Source organism: Lontra canadensis, unplaced genomic scaffold, assembly GCF_010015895.1.
Source record: "Lontra canadensis isolate GAN:19392208 unplaced genomic scaffold, GSC_riverotter_1.0 scaffold24, whole genome shotgun sequence".
Lineage (NCBI taxonomy): Eukaryota > Metazoa > Chordata > Mammalia > Carnivora > Mustelidae > Lontra > Lontra canadensis.
In genome coordinates, this window is record NW_022631018.1 from 12,291,107 (window position 1) to 12,306,209 (window position 15,103).

At 39.9% G+C, this 15,103-nt stretch overlaps 1 protein-coding gene across 1 annotated transcript in view; it reads right to left on the reverse strand.

Moving 5' to 3' along the window:
- Nucleotides 1-15,103, reverse strand: part of CNST (consortin, connexin sorting protein) — a 105,811-nt gene that overhangs the window by 23,359 nt on the left and 67,349 nt on the right. Inside the window, exons 4-8 of the mRNA XM_032862871.1 lie at nucleotides 9,225-9,255; nucleotides 7,253-7,339; nucleotides 6,458-6,572; nucleotides 4,293-4,314; nucleotides 4,004-4,100 (exon numbers count right to left, since the gene is read on the reverse strand). Of these exons, the coding sequence (XP_032718762.1) occupies nucleotides 4,004-4,100; nucleotides 4,293-4,314; nucleotides 6,458-6,572; nucleotides 7,253-7,339; nucleotides 9,225-9,255 (352 nt within the window). The remainder of the gene's footprint in view (nucleotides 1-4,003; nucleotides 4,101-4,292; nucleotides 4,315-6,457; nucleotides 6,573-7,252; nucleotides 7,340-9,224; nucleotides 9,256-15,103) is intronic.

Below are 15,103 nucleotides of genomic sequence, written 5' to 3' on the forward strand. Positions count from 1 at the left end.
CACAGAAAGACTTCCCAGAAGGTCTATTCACCTGCTGCCCCACTCATGCTCTCTCTCCCTCTCTCTCAAATAAATAAAGTATTGATTATTTATTTATTTATTTTTATTTAGAAGTTTTATCCATGATATCCCCAACCTGGAAACAACCCAAATGTCTGTCAACAGGTGAATGGATAAACAAATTGTGGTACAGTCAGAGTGGAACATCACCAAGCAACGAAAAGAAATGAATCAATCACACATGTAACAATATGGGTGATTCTGAAAAACAGTACACTGAGATGTTCTATTTATATTAAATTCCAAAGCAGAGAAAACCCACCAACAGTAACAGGAAGCACTGGGTTGCCTGGGCCTGGAGGTGGGAGAACTGATTATAAAGAAAATTGGGAGGAAGATTTTGGCATAATGTGCTACCTCTTGATTGGAGTGATAGTTATGTGAGTGTATACAGTTGTCCAAACTCCTCAAATTACACACTTAAAATAGGTATATTCGGGGGCACCTGGTTGGCTCAGTGGGTTAAAGCCTCTCTCTTGGCTCAGGTCATGGTCTCAGGGTCCTGGGATTGAGCCCCGAATTGGGCTCTCTGCTCGGCGGGGAGCCTGCTTCCCCCTCTCTCTCTGCCTGCCTCTCTGCCTACTTGTGATCTCTGTGAAATAAATAAATAAAATCTTAAAAAAAAATAGGTATATTTCATTGCATGGAAATTGTACCTCAACAAAGTTGATAAAAAACATGGGAAAGGAGGGATGCCTGGGTGGCTCAGTCATTAAGCAGCTGCCTTCAGCTCAGGTCATGATCGCATGGTCCTGGGATGGAGTCCCACATCGGGCTCCTTGCTCATCAGGGAGACTGCTTCTCCCTCTGCCTCTGCCTGCTTGTGCTCTCTCTCTCTCACAAATAAATAAATAAAATCTTAAAAAAAGGAAAATGCTGTGAAAATTACTTGAAGAGTGTTAGTGGTAGGTTGATTATAAAAGTAGTAATGAACAGTATACAGAGAACATTAACAGAACAGCGTTAGCAGGAGCAGCGATAGCATGGGGAGGAGAGAAAGAGCAGTGAGCGTATGCCCAGTTCTTCCCTCCTGTCAGATACCATTCCAAACTCTTAACATGAAATGACTAACTTAATCCTCATAAGAATCTCATGAGGTAAGTACTATTAGTGTCCACATTGGGGAGCTGAGGAAAGAGAGGCCCAGAGAAGTCCACAACTTGCCTAAGATCACACAGTTTTACATAGTGGAGACGGGATTCAAACCAGACCAGTCTGGCTTCAGAAGCAATGTCTTTAACCACTATACAAAAAGTGGTAAGTTACATATTATAGAAGGAGCTTAACACCAAGGAATCTGGAGAGAAAGAATAGGGAAAGGAAAGTCTAGATCAAACTATATGTCAGATGTCATTAGAAGTGAGGAATAGGAGGTAAAACAAGAACAATATATTTAATACCAGTCATTTAAAGGATTATTTCCATATTTCTCTTTTTCTCACATTCTTACATTTCTATGCAACAGATTCAGATTAGTTATTTTACCACTCTGAGGAAACTAATTCTGGGAGAGTTGACATTCTTCTTTAAAAGATACTGTTTTACCAGACTTGGCAAGATTTCTTTCCCCAGAATTTACCTTCCTCATAACACGGTTGTCAGTGAGCTGTCTGCATTGGGAAAGTCTTGATAATACACACAATTTACTCAGTAGAACGATGCTGCATCATTTAGAAACCAGAAGACCCAGGTTCTAGTTGTGAATCAAAGCACAAGCAAGTGACTTAAGTGTGGTAGTTCAGTCTCCTCATCTGTTCCCCGTACCTCAGAGCAGAGGCCAAGCTAGAAAGTCAGAAGTAGTGCCAGGCCTGAGCCACACAGCAATCAGCACTGACAGTCAAACTAACCAGCCAGTAACAGCACCATTCCCAAAGCACTGCCATGCCCAAATGGGTAGCTAGTTTGTGAATTTCTCCCTCTTTAAGATCTTTATAAAGCTCATTTTACCGGGATTTCCAATATAACAATGACTGAAAAAGAAGAGACAGCTGCTGTGGTATATAGTCTAGAGGTTCCTCAGAGAATTAAAAAAGATTTACCAGTTGATCCAATAATTCCACTACTGAAAACATTAATGTGAAAAGATGGAAACTCCTATGTTTATCGCAGCATTATTTACAATAGCCAAGATATGGAAGCAGCACAGCTGTCCATCAGCAGATGAACAGATAAAGAAGATGTGATAGATATACAATGGAATATTACTCGGCCATAAAAAAGAATGAAATCTTGCCTTTTGCAACAACATGGATGGACGTAGAGGGTACTATTCTAAGTGAAATAAGTCAGCCTGAGAAAGACAAATACTATATGGTGTCACTCACATGTAGAATCTAAAAAAAAAAAAGTGAAGAAACAGACAAAACACAGAATTGGGCCCATAACAAAGAAAATGAACTGATGGTTGTCAAGAGAGGAGAGGGAATGGGGAGGATGGGCAAAATGGGTGAAGGGGAGTGGGAGATACGGGAGTGAAGAAGACAAAAGAATAAAAAGTGCAGACAGGGGATATATAGTCAGTGATACTATAATAGTATTATATGGTGAGGATGGTAGCTACACTTGTGGGGAGCCCAGCATAATGTTTAGACATGTCCAGTCACTATGTTGTGCACTGAAACTCATGTAACATTGTGTTTCAACTATGCCAAAAAAAAAAAAAAAATCAGAAACTTATTTGTACATTTTTTTAAATAGATTACGGGTAAAATGTAGGAAGAGAAATTTGCATTTCAAAATGCAAAATATAAAATAAAATTTTATTTGGAGAAAAATCCAATTTCTTTTTAAAAATTTTATTTATTTGAGAGAGAGGGAAAGGGAGACACAGACTTGCTGCTGAGCAGAGAGGATGACTTGGGGCTTAATCCCAGGACCCTGAGATCACGACCTGAGCCAAAGGCAGACACTTAACTGCCTGAGCCACCCAGGCACCCTGAAAAATCCAATTTCTTAAAAAAAAAAAAAAAAAGTGAAGGAGACGAAGAGACAGAACAGAGTATAGTAGGAGTGACTTAAGGCAATATCACAAATTTGCCTCACAGAAGAAAAGGGGATAAAGATGTGGGGCAGGGCTTTGTAAAGAGAAAAAAGGCAGATTAAATTGAAGCCATCATCATCACCATCATCTTATCTCTTAGCGCAACTCAGTCAAACAGCTGATTCCCTGTGTTTACTGCGCAGGCTCTCAGGCCCAGGGACATGAAGCCTCAGACTGTAAATCAGTAGTAAAACCATACATCAGAAAAAAAACAAACACCCTAAGATGTATTTACTTATCTTTATTTTTTATAAAGTTTTTATAATGAAACCACATTAGTACTGTAGGAAAGAGTTTCTAAAAATCTTTGAACTTCTGGCATAAGACACAGAAGCGGTATAAAATATATCATAAATGTTTTAGAAATGTATACATGCAAATTAAAGTACACCGTAAGTCAGTTAACAAAAAGGGAAGAGAATAAATTGCCATAGATATGTTACCAAGAAACAGAGCTCTTAAGTATCTAGATTTACAGCACACATTTTGGTAAAGTCCGTATATAGTAACTGTTGGTTTTTAAACAAAAAAGGGCATCTGATCTTACACCAAACCAATGCTGTTTCAGAGCATTTTTGTGCAGTTTTGTCATATTCTGTTAGATAGATATAACTATCTCCTGAAAACATGGAAATAACTGTATGTTTTCATAAGAAGTTAGATGTTATTAATTCCTACTACCAGTTTTCTAAAAATAGGGTTACACAAAATAAAAAGAATCTCAGTTTGCAATTTGTCTGGTAGGAAAGGTATATGCAAAAAAAAAAAAAAAAGGTAAATGCACAAATTGTAACACTTGTAAATTTAACATAATAATACTTGTAATTAATACTTGTAAATGTAACGCTTGTAAAATTGAAGAAGCAGACATCTCTTACATTCTTCTCTACGGTAAAAACATACCCGGTTCTTTGCCTGTGGCTCCTCTGTCCTTTGGGTCCTCAGAAACTATTAACTGCGTAAAGCATTTCCTTCCCAGAGGCTTTTCTACAGCTGTTATCTAAAAAGTAAAACAAAACAACACAAAAAACACACTTTTTTGTTAAAAAGTTTTGAAAACTGTTGTGTTAAGTTAGAAAACTGAAAATACTCTGAGAAAGGTTTCGTTTTTTCCTAAAACAGTCCATATAACAGACATGTGACTCTTAACATTTCTTCCCGTAAAATACTTTCGAGGAGACAGGTCTCTTACCTTAGGTTTGGAGAAAAGAGGACTGTAGAAAAAAAGAGAAAAAAAATTTTTTTAAAAATTACAGGAGCAATATGCTTCTAAACAAATGTCACTGAAATGGCTGTAAAAATAAATTATAGCTTCTCTGGATTCTAATATTAGCACAGAACATTTCCAGTGCTGAAACATCGCCACTGGTTCACACAGTTCAAAGGGCAGCTCTCTCATGTTAGCTCCTTAGCTAGCCAATTACTACTGAAAACCCCCTTCTTTGGGGTAAATGCTGAGATCCGGGAAAAAAAAAATGTTAACATTTTGCTGATAATGTAAAGAGTATTTCACACACGTATTTTTAAAATTTCAGTTTATGTCTTTATAATCTGAAGTAGGTTATGATGGAAGATAATTTTATTGGCATTATCTGTGGGAACAGGTAACAAAAAAGGGAATTTTTAAATATTCTATGTTTTAGAGGAATATCAAAGATGACAGAATGCATATGTCCACAGAAAAGGTATGCACAAAAATATTTATAGCCACTTGATTCATAATACTGAAAAACCAGAAACAATCTGAATGTTTATTAACAATATCATGGACAAATAAATTGCTACACAGTCCTATAGTGAATCCATACAGGAAGGAATAAAACCAGGCAAATTACCAGTACATGCAACAACATGTAACACAGACATAGCAAAATGATGGGCAAAAGCAGTTAATACAGAAATCTCCATTCGTATGATTAGGTTTCTAAGAATTACAGAACAGGCAAACACACTGTTACAGTACTTAGTGGTAATTTTGGGGGTGGGTGCTGAGGGAGCTTTCTGAGGGGCTGTGCTGTTATGTGTCTTGGTCAGAGAGGTAGTTACATAGACATTTATATGTATATAAAACCTTCACTGAGCTTCTATGCTTTAATGTATGTAGAATTCAAAATTATTTTTTATAGTAAAAAATTAAGGAATAATAATTTGGGGGGATTATCCAAATTTGAAGCATAAAAATGCCATGTCGATATCATATTAAATAAATACTTGTTTTCAAATGATTAAAACATCTTCAACACATTAAAAAATGATTAATTCCATGGGAAAGGCAGGGAAAGTGTCTATATACTGAATATTTTGAAAGAACACAATGTTCCTTATCTATTGTAAAACATTCCATGATTTTAAAACTCTGAGAAGTTTAAAGTTAATTTAACATGCTGAGAAATTAGGTTATAATGCAGAGTCCCTAAAAACATTGTTTCCAAGGTTCAAATCAACAGCAGAAAACTGTCAATCATGAGAGGTGAACAAACATCATTTCTGAATCTACAAATTTCTTCAAAGGCTGGTCTCCAAAATAATCAGAGCCTAATACAACTGTCCACAACGTGGGTCTGTTTCATTACGGACAAGTAAGAGTTTTCGTTTACTCTTTGTGATTCCGGAGGCAAAGGAGAAAAAGTTATCCACAGGATGGAATCTTGCAGTGTCCGTATCAAGGATTCTTATACATCTCAGAAATCTTGTTTAAACATCACTAGTTTAAACACTAGTTTAAACAGTGTATCTCTAGGAGAATCAATTAAGAGGAATTCGTGTAACCTCACCTGCAGATTTCTGAGTCTTAGAATAATGAATTAAAAAAATATATTTACGTGCTTTATTATTACTATGACTTAGTTTTAAAAATCCCAATCTTTGATACAAATCAAGCAATTTAAAATAATCTGGTAAATGTAAAAAAAAAATTATCTGGTAAAAGTACCTTTCCTCCTACAGTATTTTGGTTAAATATTTCACTGTTTCTGCTTCCCACCATTAGACAAGTCTTACAGATGTGTTTTGGCTACAACATACAAACACTGGCAAACAACTACAAAAAAAATTCTAATACACAATTTTTTCCCCATTTCGATCACCTAATCTCTCAACCGAAAAGAGATCAAAATTAAAAGTTGTATTTTAAAATTTCTAATTAGAAGGTGTTTTGGACTTACATAAAGTTGAACTTTTACTGAGTTCTCAGAAACTCTGATAAAAGCCAATCAGATAAACACTAATCACTTTATCTGTTTTAATATCTCCCACCGAAAACATTAACAAATAAAAAATGGATCATGAATTTCAAATATTCAGTGCTTCTTCAATACTCCACTTCAACTCATTCTATACAAATACTGATGTACTTACTCTTGGTGTGTTGTGCAAAACTTAGTAAGTCGTTCAAAATCTTCACCATTAAATCCTTTTTCTGAATTCCTTAGAGTTGTAACTGTATGTGGTTGTACAGTTTTCCATTTTGTTTCTAAATTTAAAATATTTGTTAATTACTGTATATTATGAAACATATTTAGGAGGGCAAAAGTAGTTAATTGGCACCACTAGTCAAAATCCCCAGGCAAAGTTATCTTCACATACAGCCCAAGTTAACACAGTGAAAAAAGGCTTAGTGATTACTTTTCAATAGGAGTAAATATTATCCCAGGGACGAAATTAGCCAGTAGGGCATGCCAAGGGATTGGAAGAAATGCAAACAGTTGTAAGTGTGTTCTTTTCTTGGCATTGATACAAAGAGCAAAATACAGAGAGAAATTATCTCACAAGGACATAGACTCCTGGTAAAATTGCTACTTCTTTGCAACATTAACTTAACTGTTGAGGCATCTCTCTCCTGACTTATAAAACCAGGTCAAGGGGCGCCTGGATGGCTCAGTGGGTTAAAGCCTCTGCCTTCGGTTCAGGTCATGATCCCAGGGTCCTGGGATGGAGCCCCGCATTGGGCTCTCTGCTCGGCAGGGAGCCTGCTTCCTCCTCTCTCTCTGCCTGCCTCTCTGCCTACCTCTCTGCCTACTTGTGATCTCTGTCTGTCAAATAAATAAATAAAATCTTAAAAAAAAAAAAAAAACAGGTCAAATAAGTTAAATTTCTAGATAGGAAGGTGTTAGATTACTGATAATTGCACAGCCCTTGTAAGTAGGTACTTACCCCACTCTTCTTGAATGGCAGAGAGATTTGCGAGCAATTTCTCGTGATACAGTCGTTCAAGCTGTATGAATTTCATTGCTTTCTCATCTGAACAGAAAAACTGAGGAAAATAGAAATCCAGACTCTTTACATTTAGCCTCATATTGGAAGAATGTCCTCTTGAAATTGGGAAACTTGGAGTTTACCAAATATTAAATTAAATATTTAATATTTTAAAATTAGGGTTTCTTGGTTTGGAGTAGTTAAGTTTTGATGCCATAGCTACTCGGGTTCCATTCTGTCAGCAAACAGAAACTAAAAGAGGGTTTTAATGCTCAAGGAATGCCTACTTGCCAGTGTATCTCTAGCAGAATCAATTAAGAGGAATTTAGTTGCAAACAGGATCCACCTGGAATCCTGGAATGTAAATGTTTCCCATTTTTTCCCTCTCCTTACATTACTTTCTGTCAAGCAACTACATTACCTTCTAGTCAAGTCAAGTGTGTGCTCCTGATTTCGACTCACCGTGACTCTCTACTTTTTTCGCACTGAATGCTTTTCTCTCACAAGATCAAAGGTTTGCAAGCCAAAACAAGGACAGAGCAAAACATTATATGGATCTTTGGTAAAAATTTAATTAACTGGCCAGAGTGGTTTTTGTAATTATGTGAGTCTCCTCTTCTGTAGATTTCCCTATAAGGTTCTGCTTCTCCATCTGTATCACACAGTTAGCAGCATACGAGGTCGTGGTCAGTTGCCCAACTGTCTGCCTTCCTTTGGGCCATGTTCTAAATGCTGACCCAGAAAGAGGGGAAGAGAAGAAAACGCAGGTTAGCTTTCTGCCCTTCCCATGATCACTTGGACACTCAGCTCTCTCTCGCATCTGTAGTTTTCAAACTATGCCAGGGATCATAAACTAGGCCAGGGAGAAGTGGGGGCCATTCCACTTTCCTCTGCCCGTGACATAAGTATACTGAAGTTTCTCAAACTTTACTGAACAAAAAGTGATCTGAAAAACTTGCTAAAAATGTACATTCCTAGGCCTGATCTCCAGAAGCTCTGATTCTGAGACCCATGGGTGTGCACACTATGAAGCCCCCATCTCCACTGCCGGAAGTGGATGCTGGTCTACACTACACTACACTGTGCTCACTATTTGGTTAGAAAAAGAGTTCTAGCTTCCCTTCCCCCAGAATTAGATCTCCTGCATATTTAGTCATGAGCTGCCACCATCTGAGGTGGTTACCATTGTCGATCTGACAGGGCTCGGGATAATGACTGCATTTCCCTCAATCTCTTTGGAGATGAAGAACAAAGTCAACAAGGTAAGAATGGAGTTGAAATCACACAAGTGGGGAAACACAGGAGGTGAGGGCACATTCTTCTAGAGAGTCTATATGGGGCCATCCCTGGAGAAGAGAAGTGATTTTTACAAAGGGCAATTGGAAAACTGAGGGAAGAAATGTTTCCTGTATAAAAGCTAATATGCAGTCTCACTTGACAGCATTTGATCTGTTTAGCTCAAGTGAAGAATTCAGTCTTCCTTTTGCAGCTAAAAGCTAGACTAAGATGCTCACAAGATCTACTATGTGTAACGTGCTCCCCAGGCTCTACCACACAAATATCACTTGACTTATGCTTCTGTTTTAATTCAAAAGAAAGAAAACCCAATAGATTTTCAAATTATATTTTTTAGCAATGTGCTTTTTTCTGCCCCTCATAAACACACCAATATTTAGATCGTGGTAAAATTGGGGATTTTTCATGGAAGGCCACATTTGGGTGGTTCTAGAGAATTTTCTGGAGTGGAAGAAATTGTCTACACCTTGCTTTCTGAGGTGGATACATGGGTGCACAAAGCTGTGTGCATCACTGAAACACCCATTGAAAACAACAGATATATATATGTTATTGTATGTAAACTCAATTTTTTAAAAATGGGCAGTTCTCCATGAGTCCTATGAATTTCTTCCTGTAATTTAGAAAAGGATACAGTCCTCCTCCTGGAAATAGGACTCTGCTATCTGTTAAAAACAAACAAAGACAGAAAGTTAGATTAACATTTGGATAAAAAGGCAAATACAGAACACATCAAGACCTCCACATTCTCCAAGTCTTTGACATCAGACTAAGAAAACTCTGAACTACACACACCAGCTGAGAAGAAATCTGACTGGAAGCACAGGACACATTTCTGAAGTCACTCATCGCAAGCAAAGCAAATGGACACATTCTTTGGTCTTTATAACAACCCCTCTCTCCCTGCTCTATTTCAAATTCAAGTCAACTTCACCGAGTCGTTAGAGTTTAGAAGCACAAACTCTAGAGAATGAGGAAAATACTACGGGGCCTTACAACAGCGTAACGGTATGAAAGAGTGACTCCGTCTCGTAAATCAAAAAGTGAAAATGTGTGAAGTCACATGAGACTCATTCGCATTTCACCAAGTACTTCACGGGACACTGACTTTTGGTTCTCTTTCGGTATTTCAGAAAATTCAGGGCCAAGTGCTAAGAGTTGAGCAATGAGGCTTGGAATACATATGACATGCTGCACAGGGTAAAGGGCACTGGAGGGGTGGGGGGCAGTCCAGAGATTGGGGATCTGGCCCCAGTCGAGGCTTATCAGTTACCGGCTTCATTCCAAGGCATATTTAAATTGAAAAATTGTTTGATTCTGAACATTTTGGGATCTTGCACTTATATTTTTATTTAGATACAGCATTTATAAATAGAACAACAGCAAAACTGAAAGCATTCACTGGAAAATTTCACTGAGAAATACTTGCAGAGACTGCTGTTATATTTAGAATATTTCATATAAATAATTCACACTTTTAAAAACAGTTTCACTCTTACTAAGTCTTTAGTAAGAGAGGTGCTCCATCTATAGATCCCTGCCTCCATTTTCCAGCTAGCTGCTGATGTGAAGAGTAATACGGTACTTGTCAAGCCTATAATCTAGCAAAAAGGAAGGTTTTTCATAGAAAAGTCTTAAATCATAGGAAACAAACTGAGAGCTGCTGGAGGGAAGGGGGTGAAGGGATGAGGTAACTGGGGGACAAATTTAAATTTTAAAACAAAGGAATGGTTTTTCCCAAATCCCACAGTGGAAATAGCATCATTTTAAAGGAAAATACTTATCTAGCTTAAAGTTTACATTATAACTCCAACATTTTTCCATAAGCAATAAATACAAGTGGACTCAATCACCTCTTTCTAAAGTTTTAGTTTAACCTAAAGCTTGGGGCACCTGGGTGGCTCAGTAGATTAAGCCTCTGCCCTTGGCTCATGTTATGATCTCAGGGTCCTGGGATCGAGGCCCGCATGGGGCTCTGGGCTCAGCAGGGAGCCTGCTTCCTCCCCCCACCCCACCCCTGCCTGCCTCTCTGCCTACTTATGGTCTCTCTCTCTCTGTCAAATAAATAAATAAAATCTTTAAAAAAAATACTTTAAACTAAAGCTTGAGTCCATACATACTTACTTTCTATTCTGAGGACTTTGCAAAGGATAAACTGATTTTCAACATTTTGCTTGTCTTTCATCAGCTCATCCATCTAACAGTACCAACTGGAATCAAATCGTCAATATTTAACCACTTTTTTACTTACAAAACAAGAATTCCACGTACTATGACCAGTAGTGTGCTGACACATGCCTGACACCTGGCTCTCGAGTACTGGGGAGAGTCCTGACTTGTAGTGTTCACTCATTTCTGTGTTGTCAAGGCTTCCATCACAGCCAATTTCAAGCGACCAACAGGAAAGACCTCACTGAGTATGGTTCTCATGAGCTATAGCAGCACGCTCCAGCACACTGCTGGGTCACATCTAATAGAAATCACTAACTTTTCGTTTATCAACTTCCAGTGAAAAGTCTACGGCATGGCATCGAGTTTCTCTATTATACATCACATCGAATATAGTCTCCGGTTTCCCATTAAGATTAAATGTCTGGCTCTTCAAAGCCATTCTTGTTGCCTTTTTGCACTCGTGTACCATTGGCACACGCTCATTTATAAAAAGCTTCATGCTCTTATAAACTAGACTTTCTCTCACTACAGAAATACACATTTCAATTAGCTTTCAGATTTCTGTGACGGTTCCAATACCATAAAAGCAACTATAAAGGTAGGGTCACAAGACCCAAGGCCTCAAAAGCAACAGGCATTTCCAGGTGAAAGGGCAGCTGGGGAAAATAAATTCGCGCCCCTGGGCAGTCTAGCAGGGCAAGAGCAGATGGGATTTTCTTTGATGTCCCACACGTCTAAATCTGGGAGGAAGCCTGGTAGAGCAGAAACGAAAGTGAGGTGTGGAGGTGACTAACCGGACTGCATTCTGGTCCCAGCTTTGCCACTGCTGGCCATGTGACCTTGGACATGTCCTTTTACATCTCAAGTCTCAGTTTCCTTATCTGTACAATAGGGACAGTGGTACCTGGGACTCTGCGAGATGAGGCTGCTGTCAGGATTAAGAGAGGGAGTGCGCGGGGTACCTGGGTGGCTCAGTGGGTTAAAGCCTTTGCCTTCGGCTCAGGTCAGGATCCCAGGATCCTGGGATCGAGCCCCGCATCGGGCTCTCTACTCAGCAGGGAGCCTGCTTCCTCCTCTCTCTCTCTGCCTGCCTCTCTGCCTATTTGTGATCTCTGTCAAATAAATAAATAAAATCTTAAAAAAAAAAAAAAAAGAGAGAGAGGGAGTGCGAATCTAGCGTGGGGGCCAGCACGGAGCAGCAGATGCTGAAAATGGTTTGAGTCTGAGTCTGAACCGCAAGGGCGAGACTCAGAGTAGAACCATGTGGAGAAGTAAGTTGAAGATCACTCTGAGAGGGCAACAGTGTGAAGGTTTCAAGTTTCCAGGTTATTTTGGTTCTAGGTTTCTTTTACTTACCAGGAACCAGAGAAGGGAAGTAGGAAGGTCTCATTTTTGGCCACAGTCACGGAGACTGGCTTCAAGGAGCCCAGGGGGTCCGCTGCCTGCCTGAGTCTGACACAAGTTTCCAGTACAAATGCACTGAGCACAGAGTACCATGCTTGAGGTTTTTCTTCCCACTTCTATATGAAAAGCTTCCAAGTTTATGACTTCAGTCATATACTTAGAGCTAACCTGCAGTCGTATTAACTAAGTGTGTGAAAGATGATTCATACCGAGAGCAAGAATTTCTAAATGGAATCTTCAAGAGTTTCAAGAGCTAAAAATACAAGTCCATATCTGATGTAACTGCAGTCATGTTTCCAACAGCCTTTAGCACATATTCACTGATGGAATATCACTTCAAAAATAACAACTGTCCCCAAAGGGACTCTCCCTCTTCAATTCCTTATTTCTGTTCATGGAACTGCCACTCGCCCAGCCTGGATCTCCTGGCCTCTCAGACTTCTCTCGTTCCCTTTCTCTTACCACTCCAAGTCCTAGGGATTCTTCCTTCAAAGGGACTGCAATCCATCCCTCTCTGTGGCCACCACCACCATTGTAACCAGCATGCTTTTCTCACCTTACCCTTGATTTATCACTATCTCCTTTCAGTTCTTATTTTCATTAAAATTGTGTAAGCATGTGGTTTAAGGAGTCCAACAGTCCTATGATACGTGTTCACCAAGCCCTGCCCTCTTGGCTTTCTCTCCATTCTTCAGGAGCAAGCACTCAGAGATCTGGTTTCCTTCTCTTTTAACCTGTGTATCCCTAAACATTATGCCTGTTTTGGCCATTTCTGGATTTTTGGGTTTTAGAAGATGAGGACTGAGCCTTTTGCTCCCCTGGCCCCAACTCTACAAACACACAGCACACACACACCCTCCCACACTCACCTACTCCATATGGTTATACTGTAACAATGGGTAGGTAACATTTAATGTTTGCCTTACTGTAAGCCAAGCCATATAGTAAACTATTAATTTTCCTTTCCTGAAAACTTTTTGGTTTCCCTGGAGTTACTTTTTCCTTTCTTTTTCCCCCACTTTTTTTTGGGGGGGGGGCACAGTTTTCCATGCACTTGCCACCTATACAACTCCAAGCACGCCACCAAGAGTCTATATCTTCCCTCAATACATTCAGAAACAGCAAATATTTAGAAATAGGAAAATGATATAGAACTTTCTCCCCAGACTACTCTGGTCTCCTCCAAACAGAACTGGAGCCTCTCTCCTTGGTACAGAGCTGTCATCTTAGAACATTCCTGCACCTCCAGACTCTCTTCACCCCTCTCCTGGGTAGCATCCTGATTTCTGGTGTCTCACACCCTCCTGCTCCCAGGTTTACCCCTCTGCTTTGGAGCAGCCTCTAGAGGCTTCCTCAGAAAGGGGTGAAAGAAGACAGCAAAGGCCCTGGGGTAGGAGAATCCTTGTATATCTGAGGAACTGCCAGGAGGCAAATGGACCTGGGAAGCAGTGAGTAAGAGGGAGCGTTTCGGAATTAAAGTCTAGGAGGTAACAGCCCAGATCGTGCAGGGTCTCACAGGCCCTGTAAGGATTTTAGTTTTAATTCTGATAACAAAAGAAGCCACCAGAGGGCTCTGAGTGGAAGACTGACAGGATCTGACACGTTTTCTCTAGGTCACGAAATGACTGCCGTGTAGAAGACAAAGACAAAGGGGAGAGGGAGAGTTAGGGTGGGGATTTCTAAAGTGATGAGTTCCCTGCAAGAATCCAGGTAAGGTCTGAGTCCTGCACCAGGGCAGAGGCAATGAGGGAGGCAAGAAGGGGTCAGATTCTGGGCACCCGTGCATATGGAGTTGCAGCACGCACTCACTGCACTGGATGTGGGGGGAAAGAAAGAAAAGGTGACTTCAAAGCATTTGGTCTCAGCAACTAAAGGGATGGAGCTGCTGTTTAACAAAAGGGGGAAAACTAGGGCTGCAGAAGATTTGGGAGAAAAAGCAAAGTTTGATTTCAGATATCTTAAGTTTGAAGTGCTCTTCAGACACCTCAGGAGGCTGCCTACTGAAGCCTAGAGTTCAGAACTGCATACAGGAGAGTTCTGATGTGTAAAGATTAGTAAAATATATGGGGTGCGTCAGGGGCTCAGTGGCTTAAGCATCTGGCTTCAGCTCTGGTCATGATCCCAGCGTCCTGGGATCGAGTCCCACATTGGATTCCCTACTCAACAGGTAGCATGCTTCGCTCTCTCCCTCTGCTTGTGCTCTATCTCTCTTAAATAGACAAAACAAAATTAAAAAAAAAAAACTTTAAAAAATTAGTAAAAAATTAGTAAAATATGGAGGCAGATAAAGCATGCCAAGAAGGGAGGGTCCCAAAGGCAAATAAAGAAAGTGCTTCAAAATGAACTATAAGTTCAACTTGTCAAAGCTCCTCCTACCAACAGCAGGACGAAAACTGAGCACTGACCACTGAATGGGCACGAACGTGTGACATGGAGGCCACTTACGACCTTCAGAACGTAATTTTCATGGCGTGTGGGGACAAAAGCCAGACTGGAGTGAGTTCAAGAGAGAATCAGGCATGGAATGTTACCAAAGCAGAATCCTTGTCCAAAGTGTTTTAGTCTGAATCAAATCATGAAGGAACAAGCAGACAAATCCTAATGATGGGGCATTCCACAATAATTCTTGGTTCTTCTTAAGTGTCAAAGTAAGTTGAAAAAAAAAAAAAAGAAAGAAAAGGCAGGGACTGTTTGGGATTACAGAAGACTAAAGAATCCTGATGACCGAATGCAATGTGTGCTCCTTCACGGGATCCTGGATTAGGGGGGACTAGTCATGTTTGTGGAACGACGTGAGGGAGACGGAACTACAGGCTGTCCGTGGAATAATACTGATACCAGCGTCTCATTTCCTGGGGTTGATACCAGCATTGCAGGTAATGTCGGGGAGTACCCACGGTGTTGGAGACACATGCACATATGTTGAGGGGTGATGCT